General features: G+C 46.9%; 1 protein-coding gene across 1 annotated transcript in view; it reads right to left on the reverse strand.

Moving 5' to 3' along the window:
- CYP17A1 (cytochrome P450 family 17 subfamily A member 1) overlaps nt 1-24,671 on the reverse strand; it is a 503,310-nt gene that overhangs the window by 244,908 nt on the left and 233,731 nt on the right. The window contains exon 2 of the mRNA XM_069611689.1: nt 24,219-24,357. Within this exon, the coding sequence (XP_069467790.1) occupies nt 24,219-24,357 (139 nt within the window). The remainder of the gene's footprint in view (nt 1-24,218; nt 24,358-24,671) is intronic.

Here is a 24,671-nt window from a genome sequence, read left to right on the forward strand (position 1 = left end):
ATTTGCGCCCAAAACAAAAGTCAAAAGAAAAAACCAGCTGGACTCTTACAACCTTTAGACATTCCGCCTACACCATGGCACACCTTATCGTTAGGCTTTATTACTGATCTACCTCCTTGTAATGGGTTTAGCACCATTCTAGTTATTGTGGATCTTTTTTCCAAGATGGCCCACTTTATTCCTTTAAAAGGATTACCTTCAGCCTCAATCCTGGCCAAAGAATTCCTCAAAAACATTGTTCGCATACATGGATTTGCGTCCGTGTTGGTCTCTTACCGGGGCAGTCAATTCATTTCACATTTTTGGAAGAAATGGTGTCAATTGGCGCAAATCGACGTGAGATTATCGACCAGTCACCACCCCCAGACCGATGGTCAAACGGAGAGGACCAACCAGACTCTTGAACAATACCTGCGTTGTATGTTACATCAAACTGAGAGTAATTGGAAGGACATTCTTTGGATCGCAGAATATGCATAAAATAATTCAGTACATTCTGGAACTGGACAAAGCCCCTTTTATACCCTATATGGGCACCATCCTCGAACCTCAGACCTTGACACACCCCAACACTTAGAAATGCGCGCAGTGGACCATCTACACACTACGGTTACACAAGCCTTTAAGGAGGCAACTGCACATTTAAAACAAGCGAAGGAGAAATATAAGAAAGATGCTGATCGGCATAGAAGTGATACTCCACAATACCAGATAGGGGATCAAGTATGGTTGGCCACAAAACACATACCTCTCAAGGGAACGCAGACCTTTAACCCTAGATATTTGGGACCTTACTCCATTAAGGCCATTATCAACCCGGTGGCCGTCAAGTTGGATTTACCTGCTAATATGCGAATTCACCCCGTCTTTCATGTGTCACTTTTGAAGCCAGTGCAACCAGGGACAAGACTAACCAAGCCACCAGACCCCATCCTTATAGACGGGGAACCCGCATTTGAGGTTAAAGACATCCTGGACTCCAAGATGGTGAAGTCAAACCTTTTTTTTTTAGTCGACTGGAAAGGTTACGGACCACAGGAAAGGTCTTGGGAACCTAGTGACCACGTGCATGCACCTCGATTGGTGAAAAGATTCCACCGAAATTTCCCAGACAAACCAAAACCACGGGGAAGAACGACTTTAGGAGGGGCCTTGGGGGGGAAGTGCTGTCATGATGCCTACCCCCGGGGATCCAGCAACCCCGGAAGCAGGCATCAAGTTATTTTGGGCAAGCCCAAAAACCCCTGCTAGGGGCTGTTTGGGTGCAGTCCTGGCACCAATGGCTCCAGGCTCATATGGAGAGTCAGTCCTGGCGCCTATGGCGCCAGGCTCATAGAGTAGAACTTACCTGATGCAGACCATGCTGCAAGAGCTCCAAGCCAAAAGACGCTTAGAAGTGACTATTTTACCTAGGGACTATTTTTTTACTCGGGCGGAGCTGGGGAGGAATACTTACCTGGGACTACTTTGGAGGCTATTTAAACCACGCCCAAAGAGCAGCACATGCTTCGCGTTATTCTGCATCCAGCAGCGTAACGCTCACTGTGCCTGCAAGTCTGCATCCAGCCTTCTGCCACGCCCGCCTCGAGTTTGGAGCTCCTAGAAAAAGGGAGAAAGAAGGAGAAAAGGTTAGAACAAGAGCAATACCTTTGATCTTTACCTGAATTCCCGATCCATCGTGCCTTCGAGCTGGAAGAAAGAAGTTATTTGATGCGCGTCGCCTTGCCTGCTGCAGCGCCGCACTGAACTCACCGGCCTTCGCAGCATCTTCACATTCCACTGGATCCTCCTGCATGTTCCCGCCGCATTCCGGCACCTAAGGAGTAGACAAGAACAGCAAGGTGAGCCAAGGGAATACACAGAGGAATATTAGTAACCCCCCCATAGACTTACCTGATTTTACCACCGGGGGTACTATTCCTCTTCACGGGTCGGCGCAGCTTCCACTGCATCTTCGCCGAACCCCGGCCCCTAAGGGGAAACAAAAGGACAGCAAGGTGAAACAAAGGGACTATCAAGGGGAACCCTCCTCACCACATTAGATTTACCTGATTTTACCGCCGGAGGTATTATTCCCCGAGACTTCATACTTTCTCTCAGTGCCTGAATAAGGGAGAATGCAACAGGTTACATTTTGACATTATTTATCGAACTGTGTTGGAAATACAAATCCTTGCCAGAATATTACCGGTTGCCACGAGGAACTCTTCACTAGGGTCAAGCTGCAATCTGCAGGGAATCGGACAAGAGTGAAAGTCAGGCATTTGAACTCTTACGAACTCTGTACTTTTCAGAGTCAATATTGTTCTGGAACTCACCAATTCCTTTGAGCCTGTGAAGCAACTGGTTATCAACGCACCCCTGCGCTCAATGCAGGATGGAGATCTCATCTTTTCAAACCATCAGAAGAATATTCCTACAGGCCAAGCAAACGAAGCTAGGTGGGCCAGTCCAGTCCGTCATCTCGGCCCTACGCGTCACATTGGTGGAGACCGCAGCTGTCCAGTTCAGATCGAAGCCTCTGTGGGAGCCAGGTGAGCGTAACAATGGCCGATTTCCCTTACCTAATGAGTCCCTCAGCAGATTTGCTGGATTTCTAGGATTTATTTTTCTCACCTGGTAAGAGTGTGAGCCTTTTTCCCACTCTTACATGTGTTTTGCTGTGCGTGTTTTCACTTTTTGTGTGATCTTGAGCACTGGAGCCTCACCACTCCATGGCCTCATATTTTCATGTGTGTTACACAGCACCTTCAGTGCAGTGACACAGGGTTGTCTTTGAGACTTCCCACCGACTCCATTTTCTGGGGCTGACTACTGTCCCCCAGAAAAGTTAAAGTTGCCATTAACTTTACTTTAGTCACTTTAAACTACAGACCCAGTACACCCCATCTTACATGGAGTATTGGAAAGGGTTAAGTCCTAGCCCTTTTTGTCTGTGCCTCTTGGAGCATTGTTTTGCTCCCTTTATATCAAGACTTGGCTGGTGGCAGTGGTATCTACCCTAACTTTTCTACCGCGGTTATCTTATATAACCATGGTATTGTTTTAGGCTATTTATATTAGCCTCAAACATAAACCTGCTTGACCAAATACATTTTATTTTTGCTCCAGCTGGGTTTATTCGCCATTTCTTATTGTTAAAGTCTTTCTCGTGTTTTTCTCTGCGTGCCAAAACGGGGATGATTCCTTTGTTCGCTATCTTTTCGCAGGCTTCTGCACAGAAGCCCTCCTTAAGGCACCTGAAAGTCTGGGTAGGCAGGATGTGAGGGAGGGATCTTCGGACCCCTCCCATGGGTTCCCTTGGTAACCCAAGTCGCACTCCTGTTTGATTAGCTAAAGGGACTGTCCTTGCCAGGACAGCCACACTGCTGTGTGATTGACAGCCAGGGTGTATGAATGGGGAAAAACTGCCTAAAAGCAGGTCTCCGAGACTAGAAAGGCAGAGTCGCCACTGGAATGAAAGAACCAATGAGGAACTGACAGAAGAGGACCCCTACAACGACTGAACCGCCCGGTGAAGCACTGCTGCAGGTCTGAATATTCAGAATCCGACGACAGACAAGATCCTCCAGGAAACTTCTTCACTTGAGCTGGTGGGACCAACCAGTTTGCCCAAACTGCAAGCCAGGACCCCTCCTCTGGTCGAATTCGCTGTACAGAGCTATAGAGGGCCGGATAGCCAGGAAGGTCGGACCCCGCTTGGGTTTTAAGGAGCGCACCTTTTATTTGTTGCTTTGCTCTGCTGCTGGTTTCTTCCCTGGGTAGTGCAGGACCCTCCAGTCTTTCTACTTCTTGTCAGTCCGACAGTCACTTCAGGAACCGTGAGCCTGCAGGAACTACCAGGAACGTCTGCCTCAGCTACAGCTTCCTCTCCGTTTTAAGGTACTGTGCAAATCCGGTTGCTCGTTTCGTTCAACCGCGGTGAAAGTGTTTGAAATCGTTCCCCAAACCGAGGGCTTGTCCTTCTCTTCTCTTTAAACTAACTTTTGTATCAACCAACCTCGTCCGGAAACCGTGCCACAAACTTTGCCGCGAACTACCCTGAACTGTGTGATCTTGAGCCAAAGACTTTTGACCAATTGACTTTGGCCCTAAGCCTTTTCTACCTGATTCTATCTCTGAAGTTCCTCTTGTTCAATTTCCTTACTTACTTACGTTTTGGTTTGATTTAATTTCTATTAACTTTGTCTTTCCCTCCCTTTTTAAATTGCTGGAGTGCCATTTTGCTCCCACTGCATTTTGTGAGCTTAACTTGTCTGGAATTTAAGGGAAGTGGTGTTGTGTATTAAGAGTGTGATTTTTAGACTGCTTATAATAGTGTACTGTTATACAACTGAAGAGTGAAATAAATGTATATTCTTTTACTTGAAAACCTTGAGTCAGTGTTTGTCTGAATCATAGTAATTGCTGTCCTTTGTGTAGCTATCTGAGACTGCTCACTTACTCTTGAGATAAGTCTGGCTGCTCAGCCATCGCTACCACTTTAACTGTATAGTACAGGCTTGTACCAAAGGTGAATTTGTACTGTAACTTGTAGTCTTAATTGTGTGTGGTGTTCCCAAAGGGTACTGCATATAATTCTGCCTAACATGCGTGATGGTCAGTAATTGCCTGACCCGGCCTGACCATTGTATTGGGACACATCAGGCATACGGCTCTGGTGTTAGTACGTTTTCTCTCATAGCAGGCTGTCCATGAGAATGTGCTTGTGTTGCGAATCCTACCTTATAGGATGGGGTAAAGGTGTTACAGGGAAGGGGATACTGCGTCTCACCATCCGCTGTCCCATTCCCTGAAGATCCCTCACCCAGGTGATCCCCCCGCACTGGTCCATCCCCAGGAACTGGATCCAAAAGCGATGGCCGTGTCCTGGCCACCTGGATGACAGATCCCCGGGGACTAGCGGGTGAGACACCATCTGGTTTCTCACAATGCCAACAAGGAGGTTTGCTGCGGTAAAAGAAGTAAAACAACTATTGGTGAATACCATACTTGGGGAAAGGCAGCCTTGAGTTATAAAGAATTGTGGAAATCAAGTGGAAAGACAAAGCTTTATGTCAATACTTCTTATGACAATACTTCTTTTATGTAATCCTTTTGATGTTGAACGTGGGGAAGGAAACCTTGAGGCTTATTCCCCTGGAACTGTGTTGAACTTGGGGAAGGGCATCCTGACCTTCACAAAAAAGTGTAGAACTGTATTTCTTCAAGTCTAAACGAGGATAAATTTAACATTGTGGTGACCTTATTAACAATGGGGAAAAAGAAGCTGAATAATAAGCCCGAGCTGGAAATAGCTCTGAACTTTATGTTTGGAACACTGTTTGGGTTTATGGTTGACATCCCTGCACATTGATTTATCTTAGTTGTGAGGGGAAGTATAGGTTTTGGACACAGAAAGACTTTTCAGTTGAACATACTGACACAGCCTTTCCTTACTTTCTTCAGGTAGGGAAGTGCCACCTTAGCATAGGGCAAGTTAGGCCTTACTCCATCCTGACCTTTTCTTTAATAAAAAGCCTTTGGTTACACATTGAATCTGTTGTCTGTGTCTCTTTCCATGATGCCAATCTCACAGTATCAAGACCAGATCAGTGGGTATCAACACTCTGTATCCAGGTTGTATTAACTCTCCCCTACTACTTCATACATTGGCTATGTATAATGTGCCTATACAGCAAGTGTTTCAAGGCGCATCAAGACAAGGGAAGGGGGGAGAGAAAAAAACGAAATAATGTTCCTACTAGGTTTGGAGGCATTCAGACCATGCAAGTGCAGTAACAAGAAAACAAGGGAGGGGGCAAGGGAGGTGAAGCAAGGGAAGAACTGGGAAGACAAAACAATAACATTCCTACTAAGTCGTGGGACAATTTGCTGCGTGCAAATGCAGTAACAGAAATGGAGGACGATGGGGGGGGAGTGAAAGTTGGGGTGAACAGGGAAAGACAATTAATAACGTTCCTACTAGGTCGTGAGCCAATTCAGAGCGTGCAAGTGCAGTAACAGAAATGAGGGGGTAGAAGGAGAAGTGCAGGGAGGGGAGGGAGGAGAAGGAAGCAGTAAGTGCAGGTGAACATGTTCACTTGCACTTAGAGGACAGGGTGAATAAGGGAGTGCTAGAGGAAAGGCGGTGAGAGAGCCAGTGACATGGAATGACTGCAGAATCACCCATAGTTGACTTTCCTAGAGAGAGTGGAAAAAGCCTAAATTTAAAACACACCATAAATGCAAAACACCCAGATTTGACTTTACTAGAGATGCCCTAGATGTACTCTTTGATAGCCTGGTGGACCTTGACCTCCATCAGCATGTGGTAGGGCCTACTCATAAAATGGGCAATACTCCAGATGTGGTATTGGCAAATAAAACCGTTTTCTCCTTTCAATCTGCTGAGCCCATACTTAGGACTGATCACTATCTGTTCACTGTTACCAGTTCGAGTACAGCCTAAGACTCTGCTTGGTAGAGTCTGGCAGCGCCGTTGGTGGTCGGCTAATTTACAGGGCCTTGTATCCACGATCAGACCAAAGTGTGTGGCGGCTACTGCCCCATCTCTCTCGCTTTTGGCTGCTGCTCTCCAGGTAGCAGCTGGTGGCTACACTTCAGCGTTTCTAACCTCGTAGGCTTCCCTCTGAGCCATGGTTTTCGGGAACAGTTGAAATCGGCCCGATTGAAACTTAGACAGTCAGAACGTAAATGGCACATCAACTATGACCCGACTCTCAAGAGCCACTATAAGCCTTAGCGGCCTTTTTCAGCCACTATTTTAGCGGCAAATAAATCCTATTTTACCCGGGAAATTGAAACCTCCTTATGTCAGCCAAAGTCTCTCTTTCCAGTTGTTAAATCTCTGTCGTCTTCGCTTAAATGTGTTCCCAGTATTAAGCCCACTCAGGAGCTCTGTGATTCTTTATCCCAGTTTTTGTATTAAGAAGATTGCGGCCATCCACACCAATATTGCGGAGAGCTCTATTCCCGTGGTTCTCACTTCCACCCCTGAGAACCTGCCCGCTGTTGATGACTTGAGTATTACTCGGTCGGGCTGGTCCTCTTTCCCCCTCTTTTCGGAGGTGGTGGTATGTAAGGCCATTCAACAGATCAAGTCGAGTGCTCCATCTGACGTGGTCCCACTGGGAGTTATGAAGGAGATTTCGTCTGACCTTCTTGGGGAGAACACGGCAGCCGTGAACTCCTCCTGCCAGCCTGGGTTTATCCCTCCTGAGTTAAAAGCTGCCACGGTAATCCCCCTTTTGAAAAAACCTTTGCTGGATCCCTCCCATCTAATTTCCAGCCTTTTTCTCTTCTACCTTTCCTGATGAAACTTTTGGAATCACTGGTCTCTCCTCTCCTGTCTTCTTTTCTTGAGTCATTTGATCTTCTTGACCCGGCCCAGTCAGGCTTTCGGCCTGGCAGGGTCACGGAGAGTGTCCTGGTCTCTGTCCAGGATGACATGGCCAGGCTGGTGGACACAGGGGGTGTCGGTGCCCTGATTCTATTAGACCTGTCAGCAGCTTTAGACACTGTGGACCATCCCACCCTGCTCGCCCACCTGGCCCAGACCAGAATATCAGGTCAAGTGTTAGCCTGGTTTTCTTCTTTCCTGGCCGATAGAGCCCAATCTCTTTCTCTCCCTCCTTTTACATGTAATTCCTGCCACCTTAGCTGCGGTATTCCGCAGGGCTCTGCTCTGTCCCCTATTCTCTTCAATATTTACATCTATGTACTGCTGTGTCTCATCTGCTCCTTTGTCGTCAGGTGCTATTCTTATGCCAATGACACCCAGATCCTGATACGTTTAGATCTGGATCGGGCTGAGGTGTCATCATGCCTGACGGCCGTGGGGGAGCGAATGAGTCATAACTGGTTGAAGTTGAATGAGAACAAAATGGCGGTGTTGGTGGTGGGTTCCCACCCCTGATCCTTCACTTTGGATTGCTTCTTTCTGGCCTTCTTTTTTGGGTTCTCGCCCGTCTCCTTCAGCTAAAGTGAAAAACTTAGGGGTGATCATGACGGCTACCCTTTCTATGGATGCCCAAGTGTTGGGCGTGTGCCAGACGGGACATTTCCATTTGAAAAATTTGAAAAAGGTGCTCCACATGATAGCGGTACTACTTCGTCTGCCAGTTTTGGCTGCCATGGTTCTGAGCGGTTGGATTACTGCAACTCTGTACCCAAGGGTTTGGACCACCGACTTCAACGTCTTCAAAACCGGATGGCATGTGTGGCAACTGGGACCCCTTATGGGGCCCATATTTCACCAGTTTTACGTTCCCTGCACTGGCTCCCAGTGGCTCAGCATATACGACTCAAAGCTCGTCCATCGGGCTTTGCACGACCAGGGGGCAGAGTATCTCCACACTAAGTTTGTGCGTTATTTCCCCAAGCGCTCTTTGCATTCAGTGTCGGCAGGTCTGTTATGAGTGCCCACCTTTCGTCGCTCCCGTATTGGGGGTCATGCTTTCTCCATTGCTGCGGCTCAGTTGTGGAACAACCTTCTGCTGGCAATGAAAACAATGTCTAATCATTTGGTCTTCAGGAAAGCCCTAAAAACACATCTATTATGATCTCTGTGGCTGATGGTCTTGTGCCATGTTGCCCTGGTTTGTTAGTTACTTGCCTCTCCAGCGCCATGATGCCTTTGGGCGACCGTGCGCTATATAAGTGTACATAACATAACATAAGATGAGGCCCAATCGGAGGCTTGGGCTGGAGCGAGAGGTTGAAGGAATGAACAGCCAAGAGTGGGAGGGGGGAAGGAGCATTGGGTGTCAAAGGCACGGAAAGTGCAGAGGGAGAAGGCAAGGGAAAAGAAAAAGGATTTACATAATGAAAGGGATCACAGGAGCAGAAAAACACAGACCCTAACTCACCTCAGACATGGCAGGAAAAGTGCCTTGCAAAGGAAATCCAATTGTTAGGAATCCGTGTCTGCCACCACTCTTGCCTGCACGGAGGCCACAGCAACTGCCACAGCGACCGCCACCACTCTTACCTGCACAGCCCAGGAGCAAGACGATGGCTTCGCCCCGTTTGCGGGACATGAGGAGCCCCGGCCCAAGATGGGCTCCAGGCCATCCACAATATGGGTTGCTGTGGCATCTTGGGGATTCCCAACACCACAGCACCCATTAATGTTCCCGTAGTCTTCCCAGCGTGACGTGTGACGTCACCTCGTCTTAGCTACTTTCTTTTGTTTTGACATTTTCACGCACTTCTCTGCCTTTTGGTATATAAGGCTGATTGCTGCAGGAAATCAGTGTCTCGCAACTGCATTATTCCACATTGCTGGGGACCCGTGCATCCCGATTGTGCCTTCTTTATTTTTTCTTCATAGGTATTTAGGTTAGGTTTACTATTAGGTGAAGCACCAGGATTAGTCACTGGAGTTCCTTAAACACCAGGAGCCTATTGTAAAGGGTAAGGACCTCTGTGTGTTCACTGTATCCAGCCTGTTGTTTTCTTGTAGGTACCTTGGGATTTTCCTATCTCATGCTATACATTTTATCACCTCTGCAGCTATTGTGATCTTATTGCCACTAGTTCCAGAGGGGGTGTGTCCAGTAGCACTCCTTCCTGGGGAACCGGGTCACACAAGTTGTACAGTAATCTGCTGGGCTAGTCGCTTTGGGCAGGGGAAGCACAGCATCCAAGCCTTCGGAGGGACCTGGTCATCGCCAAGAGACAATGTGACACCAATTGAATGTTCTGTAGCTACTGATGGATCAGAAGCTCTGTTGCTAAGTTTTTCCAACCTAAGGGTTCACCAGCTTGTGTCAACTGAGCCCAATCCCACTCTGACACCATATAGGAGGAGCTAAGAATGGAACGCGGACACAGGGGACTCATGGTTTTGGCCATAAACTTTTATTGAAACAAAAGGGGGTTGGAAAAGGCCCCCCTATCACTACTCTAAGAGATATTTCCCTACCTAAAACAAAACTAAGGGGTCCAAAGTACTATTTTGGCACTCATATTCTAAAATCAACTCTAAGGAGAAAAGTGTAATTTCTTTGGTCTAGAAAAGTGTATCAATGATCAAAAAGGAAAGGCGTCGCCCCAACACAAGAAACGTTCCCAACGTATAAAATTCACAGTTCCAGAGGATGCTTCCCCTCCCCTGGATTTCTCTTCACAGTGATTTGCAGTCTTAGGGATATCAGTTTCAATGAGTTTCTTTTGATCAACAACACAGCAGTGAGAAAATGATTACCCCTCTCTTCGCCTCTAACGCGCTGACTGGTAACGGTTTTCTCAGAAACCACTTTTCTGTTTTAAAAGCATTTGTCAAATATCTCCGCCACGAGACAGTCAATTCTATGTATCAAAAATATAAACTTTATTTTTTACCATTACACATATAAAAAATTACATGTACAACACATCATATGTGGTGCAATTAACAAACACTAAAATGTGTATCAAAAACACATATCAATGGGGTAAAGTAAATGGCTGTTATGTTAGATTGTCGTCGATACCTTAGGCGTGTGTGCAACAGTCACAAAAAACATTCATAAGTATCCTTCTGAAAGACAACACATCTTTTTCATAGGTATTATCCATAACATAACACAGAGGTTTGATCTTATAAACGTACCACTACTTTACATAAGGTTCCTACTGGTTTTATCATCGAGTGTATAAGGATAGCACTTTACAGAAAATGTCTTTCTGTTCAAAGGAAATTTCTACAACCAAAAACACGGAACAAGCATAATATGATAGAATATGATATGGCATTTATAACACGCCTATATACAAGTGTTTCAAGGCGCGACGAGGCAAGGGAGGGGGAACAGAGGGAAGACAGACAACGATCTTACTAGGCCAGGTGTCATTCAGATCGCGCAAGTGCATGGGAAGGGGGAAAGGAAAAAGTGCGAGGGGGAAGGGAGAGTGAAAAGTGCAGTACATGGGAGAGGAAGATAAATAAACAGCAGGATGGTGGCAAGTGCAAGGTAAGAGCAGACATAAGTGCTGGTGGGGGACTGTAGGGATACATAATACAGTCCCCAGGTGCAGGGTTGCCAGGGAGGCAGTGCAGGTGTGCAAATGGCAGGGCCTGGGTTCAAGGTCACAAAGGGTGGCCATGTAGCCAGTGCAGTTTTAGCCAGGAATTCAGCAAGGAAGAGGGGGAGAGAAAGCAGAAGCAAAGAGGAAGGTGTTGAGGTGCTTCCGGAACCAGAGATGGTTCTCCTCAAGTTTCAGGGAGGCCGGAAGGCTGTTCCAGTGGGAGGCCCCAGCTGAGGCAAGAGATCTACCACCAACTCGTTGCTTGGAGAAGCAACTGACCCTGAGGGAGTTTGAGGCGGGTAAGCGAAGAGCTCAAGAAGGAAGATATTTGGGAAGAGAGTTGAAGGTATTGCAGCCGCAGGCCCCAGAAGGCCTTGTGGACAATGCAGAGGGTTTTGAACTTATCCTTGCAGCCACTGGGAGCCAGTACAGAGATTTCAGTCCTGGAGAGATACAATCCCTGGGCTTGGGGCCAAGGACAAGTTTTGCAGTCCTGATCTGGATAAGTTGCAGAGGGTGGAGAGTAGAGGCAGGTAGATTTAGATAGAGGCTGTTGCAATAGTCCAGCCTAGTGAGAACCAGGGCTATGGAGTCCGTGAGCTTCTGGGGAAAGGAAAGGAAGAATACCTCTGAGGAGGTGCAGATGGTAGTGTGACTTCCTAGAGACATCAGAGATGTGAGGAGAGAAGGAGAGTGTGGAGTCGAAGATGACCCCGAGGTTTTTAGCCTTGCTGGTGGACGCAGGAAGAGGGCCAAGAGAGGCTGGCCAGAGAGCTGCAGGGAAGGAGGGAGTGGGTGTGCCAATGAGTAAAATCTCAGTCTTACTGGCATTAAGGCAGAGGTCATGGGGGCAACTTTTGCCCCTGACCTTGCTAATTTGTTTATGGACAATGTAGAAGACACCTCTATATACAGTCCAGATAACCCGTACAAAAACAAGATAGCGAGTTGCTTTCGCTATATAGACGATGTCTTCATGATCTGGAAAGGCTCTGCAACTAGTCTAGGAGAGTTCCTCACATGGCTAAATGGAAAAAATGAATACATAAAATTTAAGATGCTATATGATCTTAACAAGATGCCTTTCCTAGATCTTTTGATCTGTAAAACATCGTCAGGCCAGATATCCACTACCCTATACAGAAAACCACCAGACAAAAATACTCTGTTGCAATACAATAGTTTCCACCCTCTTAGCTTACAAGATAGCTTACCAGTGGGACAATTCTTGAGAATTAGAAGAAACTGCTCCAACATGAGTGAATATGTCCAACAAGGGAAACACCTGAAAAAACAACTCAGATCGTGGTTATCCCAAAATAATTATTCATACCTCCTACAAGAGAGCACAACATGCTAACAGGGAATTGTGCCTAAATCCCCCAAGGAAAATACAAGACAAGATAACATGTATAAGTACTTTAAGCCCCATCAGCAATGGGTTGAGGAAAATTATCAAGAAAAATTGGCATTTTGTCAAAACCTCGGCGTTTAACCCCATAACAGTGAGATTTGCATTCAAAAGACAAAGAAATCTCAGAGACATGTTAGTCCATACGTATCCTACAAAAGATCTAGGCCATTTTAAATGTGGGCAATGTTCAGTGTGCCTACTCACAAGAAACATCATGTCTATCCAACTACACGGTAATACCTGTAAACTCTATCATTTCACAAATTGCACAATGGACTGGGTAATATATGCAATAAAATGCCCTTGCAACCTTGTCTATATAGAGAAGACCAAACGCCAAATTAGACAAAGAATTTGTGAGCACCATTCGTGTTTAAAAAACAAGTTGGAAAATAAACCCCTGGTTGCACATTTTGTGTCACATCAACACAAACAAACAGAAACGTTCTGGTTTGTCATCCAGGTAATTAAATCTACTGAGAGATGGGGCAACATGGTTTAAATTATTCGGCTGAGTGGAACATCTTGATGTAATTGACATGTCTCATTAAGGATTACAACAATAATGGATGTCAAAGATATTCCCACTAAACATCTCTATACACCCATTGTGCTCTGGTGCATCAATATCAGATGTTAATATAATCCCATCTAAATAATCATGATTGTCCTGAAAATGCGACATATATTTACAAAGAAAATAGGGTTCTGATCCTACTGAACCCATTTGAAGAACATGTCAACTAAAATAAAAAAAAGAAACTTTGAAATACAAGGTTTAGAAATAGATAACATTGTTTTTATGTAACTCGTAACACCAAATGACACACTCAAAACAAATTGGGTGAAAAACAGGACGAGATCTGTGCCCTCAAAACAAATAAAATACATTTCCTGTTTGCCTCCTTAGGGCAATAACACAATACAACACCATTACAAGATGGTTTCATGTATGCAGATAACGAGAAAAGCAAGATGGCACATTAATCACGCGCAGTGCTTTAAGTGGGGTAAGAAATTGAGGGGGGCCCTCGTTTGGGGGCGTGGCTTTCATTGTGGGCGTGGCCTAAAAGTGCACAAATCAGTAGTAAGGTGCGCAAACAAATATATAAATGTATGTGAGCATTTATATGTTTGTATGCGTACTACTATGGTGTGTGTACTTTTCAAACCATATTTTATAAACATAGCAATGTTACATATTTCTAGGTTTATAAAAGGTGGCTTGAAAAGTGCACAAACCATAGTATTTTACGCACACTTGTGTGCTTACCTTACTATGGTTTGTGTACTTTTCAAGCCACCTTTTATAAACATAGATATTTGTAACATGTTTCTATGTTTCTAAAAGATGGCTTGACACGTAAACAATTCAAGGCATCTTTTATAAAGCGTCGATGACGGACAAAACAAACCGCAAGGTGGCTTTGTCCGTCGACAAAGCTTTATAAAAGATGCCTTGAATTGTGCATGTTTCAAGCCGTCTTTTATAAACATAGAAATATTTCTACCTTTATAAAAGATGGCTTGAAACGTACACAGTTCAAGGCATCTTTTATAAAGCTTTGCCAATGGAGAAAGGCACCTCGGGCTCTTTGATCTATCTGCTCAGAGCACATAGATCAGTGAGCCCGAGGCGTCTTTCACCCTCTGAGAACCCGCGGGCTCCGTGATCTAATCTGCATATTAGATCACGGAGCCCACGGGGGTCAGTGACCCGGCGGAGGGAAAACAAAGGGACAGTAACTTCCTCTGGTGACCCTGATGAGGGGTCATCAGAGGGAGTTACACTAACTGACAGAAGTGCCGCTAGCCTCAGCGTCGCTGTGGCTGGCTGGCACTTCTGTCAGCTTGGCCGACATAATGACGGGCTCATCTCCCGTCGCGGCTGCGGCCGCGGCGGGATAATGCATCCCGCCAATGTTGTGTGGGACAGGGGCCCTGGCTGGGCCCCGGCTCAGCCCCACTTTCTGGAGACCGGCCCACTTTAAGCACTGATCACGCGACAGGCACAGTGAGTTGGTTCACGTGACCTATATGCGTTGTTGTAAAAAGAAAGGCGCCTCCGCAAATTAGGTTTCGACCGACTCGAATACAGAGGGAAGCTGGAGGACATCAGCGTTGGACTCTCTATCGAGACAAAGCCGGTAAGCTAATCATACCTCACGTCTCTGTCAGAGATTTCCGATCTAAATGAATACAAACGAAGCAAAGCCTTGATTTTCATAGAGAATATTCACCTATAGAAAAGTGTACTGTAACACAAAGCTGCAATGAATGGAAATAAATGCAGCGCGGACAACACAGGTCATTCTGACACTCCGTATATATATATTTTCTTACAGTAAAGGGATTTTGTTATGTTCGCGGGCCGCGGCCTACGCGCGGGGGCTGGCGTTGATCAAAGAGGCCGCGCGGCCTGTGGCGCAGCTCCAGCAGGAGCTGGAAAGAATGCACACCCACGCTGATGTTGGGTCTGCCCCGGAACTGCCTCCCGAACGTGGGGGCGGGGCTTTTATTAGGACGCCCTGCGTCACCGCGCAGCGGGACGCAGGGCGGAACGTAACATTCCTCCTTTATTATAAAACAAACCAACACACATAACTATAACTGCCAAACAACTGCGAGGTCCAACAACAACTGTCCGTCTTCAACACTCAGCCGCCCCGCTAGTAGGGTTCAGGGCACCAGTGTACCATCTACCACACATAGTCACTTAGCTTAGCTGGCGGTCTTGTTGTTGTTCTCAGTCTGTATCGTCCTTCGCGGGGGTCACCCCCCCTTGCTTCCGGCTCTGTTCCATCTTCGCGGTTCGGGTCCTCGAGGCCGGGTTCATTCACCGGCTCCCAGTCTCCATCCCTCGCTCCGTTGTCCTCAGGGATGGCCTCCGGCTCTTCTTCACTGGGAGGAGTGTCCTCGCCTTCACAGTGGCCCTCCTTGTCGGTCCACAGTGTACGTGGTACGGCCTTGAACCATGACGCATTCCTCGTCACTTGGCGGCTTCCCCGTGTTACCGTCACCATGGTTCCATGCCGGTTGCTGACGGTCCATGGAAGTTCCTCGTACCTGGTGTCCAGTTTAGACTTGGAGGGGTTTCGTAGCATGATGACCTGGTCACCCACTTGATGATGGGACGGCCTCGCTCTCCGCTTGCCACTCATGTGTTCGTTGGCATCCCTTCTCCTTCTCTCTGTGCGTTCCTCGTTCACCGTGTCCGGGGTTCTGCTTGGGTGATGCGGGATTGAGGATCTGATGACGGTGCCGAACATGAGGTCCGCTGGCGGAATGCCGGTTGTGCTGTGAGGCGTGACCCGGTAATTTCGGAGGAATCGGAAGAGGTCAACCTTCCAGGGGCTGGCGTTGGCCTTAGATACTCTGAGCACCTTATTGATAGTCCTCATAAATCGCTCTACATCCCCGTTTGCCTGGGGGTGTCTTGGAGTGATGTGATGATACTTCACATTGAGTTCCTGTAGATACTTTTTGAAATCCTCCCCTGTAAACGGCGGCCCATTGTCGCTTTTGATTGAGATAGGTAGTCCGTGAGTCGCGAACATTTTCTCTAGTGCCGGAATTACCACTTCCGCTGCTGTGGACTCAACTACCTCGACTTCCGGGTATCGAGAGTGATCATCGACTGCCACCAACAGGTGGAGGCCTTCTCGGAGCTTGCAGAAGTCAATGCTGATGGCCTCCCAGCGAGAGCGGCCCCGTTCTGCTGATATGATAGGTTCCGGGTCTGGCGGGGCCCCCGTGATCTGACAGGGTAGGCATGTGGCAACGAGTGTCTCGACCCGCTCCTCGATCTGGGGAAACCATACTCGGTGCCGAATGCGGGCTTTCGTCCTCACCAGTCCTTGGTGTCCTTCATGTGCTAGGGCCACTATCCTGTCCTGTAGTTTGAGAGGTATCACTATGCGGTTTCCCCGTAGCAACAGTCCACCTTCCGTGACTGACAAGTCTTGCCGCACTGTGAATATGCCGGACAGAAACCCTTTTGCTTCCGCAGTTCTGTCGTGTGTGTGTCTCATGAAAGTCTTCCAATCACCGGAAAGGATGGCATTTTTCACTAAGTCACAACACGGGTCCTGGTGCGTTTCCGCCTCGATCTCCTCGATGCTCACCGCCTTGGGTCTCATTGCGCGCACTACTTGGCATATGTGTTCCTCTGTTTCTGCCGCCACTTGGATCTCTTGTTGAGTGGCCTCTCGCGGATGCCTGGAGAGATAGTCCGCTGGGTTTCCACTGCCTGGTTGATAGACGAGATTAAAGTCATATTGCTGGAGGTGCAGTAACCACTTGGTGATTCGGGCCGGAGGGTGTGCAGATGTTCCCATGAAGATTGGTAGCAGGGGCTTGTGGTCCGTGATTGTTGTGAAATGACGCCCATAGAGGTAGAGGTGAAAGTGTCGGCACCCCCACAGCACGGCAATGGCCTCTTTTTCGATGTGTGAGTACCTTTGTTCGGTCTCTGTGAGGGCTCTCGACGCATACGCAATCGGTCTCTTCTCCCCTTCTCTCGTGACTTGCATTAAGATGGCTCCGAGCCCTACGGGGCTGGCATCTACGAATAGCTCTGTGGGCAGTTCAGTGTTGTAGTATGCCATCTTGGTGTCAGCTGAGAGGGAGTCCTTGATGCTCTCGAACGCGTCCTGGCATGTTGGCCCCCATTCCCACTTGACGTTGGCCTTCGTGAGTTCCCGCAGCGGCTCAGATAGTGTGGCCAGGTTTCGGATGAACCTCCCGCAGTAGGTGGCCATGCCTAAGAAACTGCGCACTTCCGTGGGGGTCATCGGTGGGCTTGCCGCCTGGATGTCTGCGACCTTCTGCGGGTCAGGTGAGATGCCTGTGCTGCCAAACTTGTAGCCGAAGAAAGTGATCTCGGATTTGAGGAACTCGCACTTTTCCCGGTGTATTGTGAGCCCAACCTCTTGTAGTCGGCCCAGTAGGGCGTGAAGCCTCTTGACGTGTGTTTCTTTGTCGGGGGCGTGAATTAGAATATCATCGCTCACGTTGAGGACACCGGGGATGCCCCTGATGACCTCTTGGATGGTCTGCTGGAACACCTCCGCGGCAGACGATATTCCAAAACTCAGGCGTTTGTATCTCCGTAGCCCCAAATGTGTAGAGAACGTTGTTATGTATCGAGAGTCTCTGTGGAGTCTGAGTTGGTGATACCCCGCCTTTAGATCAATCTTTGAAAATATGCTCGACCCTGTGAGGTCAGCCACAATCTCGTCGATTGTTGGGGTTATGTGGCGTTCCCTTTTGATGGCGGTGTTGGGGAGGCGCATGTCTATGCAGATCCGTACCTTTCCAGGCTGCTTGGGCTTCCGTGTTACCACCATGGGAGAGACCCAGGGTGTGGGCCCTGTGACTTCCTCAATGATACCTGCTTCTTCCAGGGCCTTGAGTTCCTGCTCCACTTGTTCTCTCATGTGGAAAGGCGTTCTCCGGTGCCGGACGGCTTTCGGCTGCACTGTCTCATCAATATGAAGTTTGATGGTTTTGCCTTTCAGACAGCCTATGCCTTCTTGCAGGTCAGGGTACTGGTTCAGCATCTGCTCCACTTCCTTTTCATCGTTGACATGGCCGATGAATTGGACCACCCCCAGATCCTCCGCTGTGTCCCCGCTCAGGAGGCTCTCAACACCTGCCTTCACCACATAGACTTTGGACCATAGTCTGTTTTTTCCGTGTTCCAGCGTGGTGCGGAACCTGCCAATGACCGGCAGGGGCTTTCGACAGCCGTATGCATACAACAGAGTGTCGGTGCTTTTCAGCTCTGGTGTAGGACTTAGGGTCAGGAAAATGCTTTCAGGCATGACGTTCACCGAAGCGCCTGTGTCGATGGTCATCAGAATGCACTGGTTTTGGATGGATACCATGCATTTGCGCCTTCGGGCGGCTTTTCTGCGAGGTCCTCGGTCTTGGCATAGTGCAGACACCATGTATACCTTCCTTCCTTTCCTGTCTGTGTCCTTGGAGGGGGCCTGCAGCATCGCCGAGATATCATCCCCTTCATCCTCCGTGGAAGAGCTGGCCACTGCGACCCTTCTGGCACTGGCTTGCTTCTTTTTCTTAGTCGCAGCCTTCTCCGGCTGGTTCTGCGGGGGCTGTATGGGGGTGTCCGTCGATCGGCATACCTTCGCGTAATGGTCCTTCCGGCCACATGCTCCACATGTGGTGCCTTGAGCCGGACAGTTGCGACGGCCATGTCGTGGGCCACCGCACCAGCCACACTCTGTGGATCCCGGACCGCGCGGTTGCCACCTGTTTTGGCCGTATCCACCACTGTTGTCATCTCCCGAGGGTTGTTTGTTGGTGACGCGGGCCACCATAGCTGTGTTCAGAGCAGGTTGCAGCCTGTGTAGTGTGGCCTCCATGTTGGCCGCTCTGGTGTGTGCCAGTTCCCTCTGACGTCCTAGTTCAAGGATCCGCTGTAGGGGAATACCCTTCTCACTAAGTATCAGGCGCCTCAATTTTTCCGAATGAATCCCGTTGATGATCTGCCTCCTGATTTCCTTCTCCACGTTCGTGAATTCACAGGACATGGCTAACTTTCTCAGGCGGGTGTGGTATGCATCAAGGGTTTCCTCCGCTGCCTGTAAGGTGGTGCAGAAGAGAAACGTCTCATAGTCTGGGTTTAGTTGAGGGAGGAAGTGATCGGTGAGGGCGTCTTTCGCGCTTCGGTACCCATCCAGGCCATCATCAACGTTGAGGGAATTGAAAATGCGCAGTACCTCGTCACCCACGCTGAGTAGAAGGTGTGCCTTCAGTTTCCTGGGCGCAGTGATCTCTTTGCACTCCATCGCCATCTCGAACTTCTGGATCCACAGCTGCCATCTGGGACCGCATGACGACGGATCCGTGAAAGGGTCAAACGGCTGGACCAGTGTCGACGAAGTGCCTTGTGTTCGAGGTGGAGGTGGCGTCATGGACAGGTTTGCTGCAATTCTGGACGGCGTGGAGGGCCCAGGCGTGGATGCGCCGGCCGCCATGTTGGCGTGGACCTGATCCGTGTTGTCGTAGTTGTCTCTGACGGCCACCCATGCAGCGACGTTGGGCCTACCTTGGAGGTGCCGCCGTATCCAGGCACCGTGTTACGACTCAGGGCCTGGCCTTCCCTACCCGCCGTGATGCTGCTCCCTTGTGTTGGAAGTTCGATGCCACCTGGTTTTCTCGATTCTGGAGTGAAGAAAAGTGGACTTGGTGGCAGAGAGCATGAATGGATGAGGTAGACAAAAAAAAATAAAAAAATTTTTTTTTTTTTTTTTTTGGGTGGGGGGGTCACGTGTGTGATGGCACCCCCACCGGGTGTCCAAAAATTTAGCCGATGGCTGTGTGGCGTTATTGTGCTCTCCGAGCACCGAGCCTTTCGTGAGGTTCGTCTCTCCTCGTCGCCATTGTTATGTTCGCGGGCCGCGGCCTACGCGCGGGGGCTGGCGTTGATCAAAGAGGCCGCGCGGCCTGTGGCGCAGCTCCAGCAGGAGCTGGAAAGAATGCACACCCACGCTGATGTTGGGTCTGCCCCGGAACTGCCTCCCGAACGCGGGGGCGGGGCTTTTATTAGGACGCCCTGCGTCACCGCGCAGCGGGACGCAGGGCGGAACGTAACAGATTTGAGTACGGAATCGAATAACAGACAATACACGTAACCGAACGCCAACGACTGGAAAAGTAAGGTTTTCTTCTTATGCTGGCACGTGTGAATAAATGTCAAGTAACAAAATAATGTCCAAATATAAACAGGCATTAAAATCATGTGCACAAATCTAGGTCTATAAAGTGTTTCTAGAAGAAAAAAGAATGTTATCTATGGTTACAACAAGACATGCATTTGAACCATATTGAAACTCTTCCCGGCTCTCCTTTTTCAGAGGCGACTTGCTGACTCTGAGTTTAGAAGGTCCCGCATAACATATACATTATAAGAAATCATGCAATATCCGCAAGAAATCAGGTAAATAAATAGTTAACGATGTGTTAAATCGTAGAACTAAAAATCGGAAGTTAGAGTCTAAAACCTAGCTGTTTTCTGATTTATAGGATACCAACTTAGACAGTCCTACCTTCTAAAAGATTACATCTTTCAGAAATTGCTGAAATATTAGTGTGCTCACGCCCTCGCTCTGTGTAAGTATTATACTGGGTTTTTCTCAAAAAGCTTTTTCTGTTAAAAGAGTTCTAAAGATAGTCTCTCGTATGCTTCATTTACTTTTATTTGCCTTTGGTAGGGTTGCCGAAGTTCCCCGGAGTCCCCGTTTCCCTTGGGTGGACTCACCGACACTCTGTGGCTATTTGGTCTCTCGCTCTTTCTCACCGGGTTTGCCACCTCTGCTCTGTAGCTTATGTGCCCCTCGCGGCTCCAGCTCACCTACTCTGGGTTTCGCTGTGCTCAAACGGCGTGAAGGCTGCATTTTGGTACCTGCATATGTCAGGAAGCCTTTCTTTACCTTCCTCTCGTGGCATCCTCGCAGCATGCCATCTCCTGCAGTCTGCTCTCCTCAGCTTCTTCTGTGAGCCGGTTCTCACACCAGCCCAGTGGTCCCTTGGTCGGTACTGAGAGGGCAAAACTTCAGCCAGCTTACACTATGCAGGTTTCATAGGGCAATTGTGAAACAGTAGTGCAGCAGAACTTTCAGCCCCAACATGCTCAGCTATCCCAAGCCAGGTGAAGGAATTAAATCCAGATCTACAGTGGGAAAAGGGGCCTGACTTTTGAAGGGAAACCTGACAGTAAACCAACTAGAGAGCCAGCAAGCCAGCCAGCTAGCCATCCATCCATCCACTGTGCAAGGCCTCAACGGTCATACAGTTAAGAAAAGAGTCTGGGTTAGCCAGCCGCAAGTCACAATTTGAAAGTCATCCTTAGGGGTAAGGCTCACCAGCGAATCCCTACCTGAAGAGACAAACCCAAGTTCCCTTTCCATGAGAGAAGCTGGAGGGTAGCAGCAGTGGGTGAAAGGCAGAGTGAGGACTGCCCAAGTGGCTGGACAAGCCAATTTCAAGTGCCACAACAGAGCTGCAAGCCATCCCTGGGGGTGGAGCCCTGCAATCCATCTCTATCCCAGCAGACGCACCTAAGTCCGTTTCACCAGAGAGAAGTTGGGAGGTGGGGCTAAATTCCTTTGTAAAAAAAAACACGGGCCCAGTTAGAGATGGGAAGCAGACCGGAGACAGAAGTAAGGGACTAAAGAGAATGAGAAACAAAGGAACGACGGCCCTGTGATGCCATCGAGGGAACAAGTGAAAGACAAGTTGTGGACACCGCAAAAACTAGTATCTTTTCATTTTGCAAAGTGACTTTTCTTGTGCACTATTTTCATTCCTGGTAGGGGAGCTCTGGTAACACCGAGACTGAGAGACATTATGAACTTATGAAATGTTTATGAAATATGTTGAGCATGTTAATAACACAGAGCTCTTACATTGGTTAGCCTTTGCAGCCTATTTATAATTTTTTTATCTTAACCCACATCGTCTGCAAAGAAAATTGAGCGCATTTAATTCTTACGCAGATCTTAACAATCTACTGCTTAGTGGGAAAATAAAATGGAAGATTCTCATATACGCCAATAAGAGCTCCCAAAATCATGTTTTGGACTGTTGGAGATATACCTGAAAGAATTCCTATTCAGGATTTACCATCTCTACTACCTTCTCTCAAAAATGTGTGAAACATCCTTTGAGAGCCTAGATTATACCCATGTCTGCTCAACTTCAAGGCATTTATGCAGGCCTGTGTACATTTTCCTTGACACCCGTTTAAAAATGTTATTTGTCTAAAATAGTACTGGTTTTAATAGATGGCTTAGACATTATGTTACATTGTTTAATCTAGTGCCTTTTCTTAATTCTCTAGAGGCCACTCTCTGCAAAACAACTTTGGGTCTTGTTCTATCTATGCCCAACTGCATGTTAAGACATGAACTGGGATTGATATCTCTGGCATCGAAATGGAGAAAGTTGTCCTTGTGTGCTACATTAGCCTGTCCCCTGACAAATTCTCTCTTCATCAACCTCAAAAAGGCAATTGTTGATAAAGCTGTTCCGTCTCTGCTCCATTTGTTGAAATACAAGAGAACCTCATGTTGGAAATTGGTTCGGATATTTGAGAACTTATTAACAGCCAGGTTAGAACTAAGAGAAAACTATATGAGAGAGATTGGAGGCTTTCTATAGACCAATTAGGTTAGTATTCCTTGTATTTTGAATATTTTATTTTTGTAAGAAAAGGGATAATATGCCTAAATATATAAGTCTAGTTACACACAACACCTTAAGGACAGTTTATATGAGATTCAAATTGAACTAAAGTCCTACTTTAGAATGTTTGGCGTTGCGACTGGGTTTAGCTAATGTGGAGAGAATTTGTTGCTTATGTAGGGCTGACAAGGCGTTGGAAACTATGAAACATCTTGTTATTTACTGTCCCAGGACTGAGAACTGGAGACATATTTGTTTTGATGGATTTGTATTGTATTGATGCAGGTGAACGATTATGGATTAGATTTATGGAGGGTGTGCATTTACTTGTTTTTTTTTATAAAAAAATGTATGAACTATTGGAGTTATGAATGAATTTCATACTAGTTTTAGCAATGTGTTTGTTCTCAATGAATTGTGAAAATATAATGTGATGTGTAGAGCATTATTGTCAATTTTTGTAATCAAACTAATGTATTTTTTCCATTTATGGTTTGCGTAAGGTTTTGCTATAAAAACCAATCCACAATAATGAAAAAAATGTTAATACCACAGAATAAGCCACTGCAAACTCAAGTTTGTCCCAATAAAAGGATATAAATAAGGGTCCTTGTCGGGAGGATACATAGCCATGGGGCTGTGGCCTTATTTTCTTTATTTTCCGACTGATCCAGGGCCCTAAAGAAATACAGGAATTGTTCCTTACCTGAATCAGACAGCCCTAAAAGAAATTCCGACAGTCTTGCAGCGGCCTTTCAAAGGGGTTCCTGGCAAAAATGCAACTAAGTTTAAAATACCTCACTACACATGCAACACCACTCAGATATTGTCCTGATTGTCCTGTGTAGCCCTACTTATTTGCACGCTGTTCTAAAAATTCCTATAATTCCTTTTGGTGACATTTAAATGATAACATGTGTCAGTGTATCTAAATATTTTTCAAAATATATAGCATCCACAATATTCCCTAGCTCTCTGTGTTTTTTTACAATTAACAAAATACTCCAAACACAATGAAAGGATCTAGCACGCCTAAATCCAAACACCTTACTCTTAACTACCCCTTTGCCTATTTAAATACTCTAAGATTTGCCCCGTAATAATGGTCTATAGTTGTTCTGATGCAGCCCTGTCTAATACATAATAAAACATCTGTTCTACGACAGTCATTAGATGCAAACTATATTTGATCCATTTAATTACACAGTATTGTAGTGGTATGGGTAAAATTGGCACCAAGTCAATTGATTAATGACAGCTACTTCATAAGTGGATGCCGGACCTTCCTCATTAAATATAGATGGAAACCATCTGCTTTTTCCTCTATTAATTATATATTTCCTGACCCAGTTCACAGAGTCCATCAGTATCCAAAATATAATGTGTCACTGATTTTTACAGATTGAAAATGGGTTTTACCCTTAAATGTCAATGGCATATAGGACAATAAGGCGCATGTTGTCCGCACTCTGTTTCCAATGGTTGCTATTTAATTAAATATGTGATGTAAAGGTATAAAAGCTTTCAAAGGGACAAAGAGGTTAGACTTAAAAGTATGAGGATGATATAAGGTGATACATACTGATCTTCTCAAGAGCGAGTGCCCCCTCTCCGAACATAGAAAGGGCAGAATGGACGAGCTTACGATGAAACTTCCAACTTGGGCTGTAGGTGCCAAACGCAATATCTTTCCCATCCCGAGTCAGGAGATCTGTGGTCACCTTGCAATAGGAAGGAACAAAGAATAAATTAGTAACACTACATGATACCAATGATAATTTGCAGCAGTCGTTTAATATTCTCAAGGAAAACTTCTATAAATAGGTGTAAAATGTTATAGGCTGGTGGAGTAAGTCCAAACAGGAGCTCTGTTTTTAATTTTAATCATGTTTATGCATTCCTTACATCCTTAGTTTGTACATTAAATCATTTTCTTGAGCCATGAGGCGTGTGGTGTCCCAGTCACTAAACATGAGGAGTTAGTGCAGATACATTGAATGTCTGGTACCAACATTTTAGATTTGATAGACCACCC

Source organism: Ambystoma mexicanum, chromosome 8 (assembly GCF_040938575.1).
Source record: "Ambystoma mexicanum isolate Mex_15411 chromosome 8, UKY_AmexF1_1, whole genome shotgun sequence".
Taxonomy (NCBI): domain Eukaryota; kingdom Metazoa; phylum Chordata; class Amphibia; order Caudata; family Ambystomatidae; genus Ambystoma; species Ambystoma mexicanum.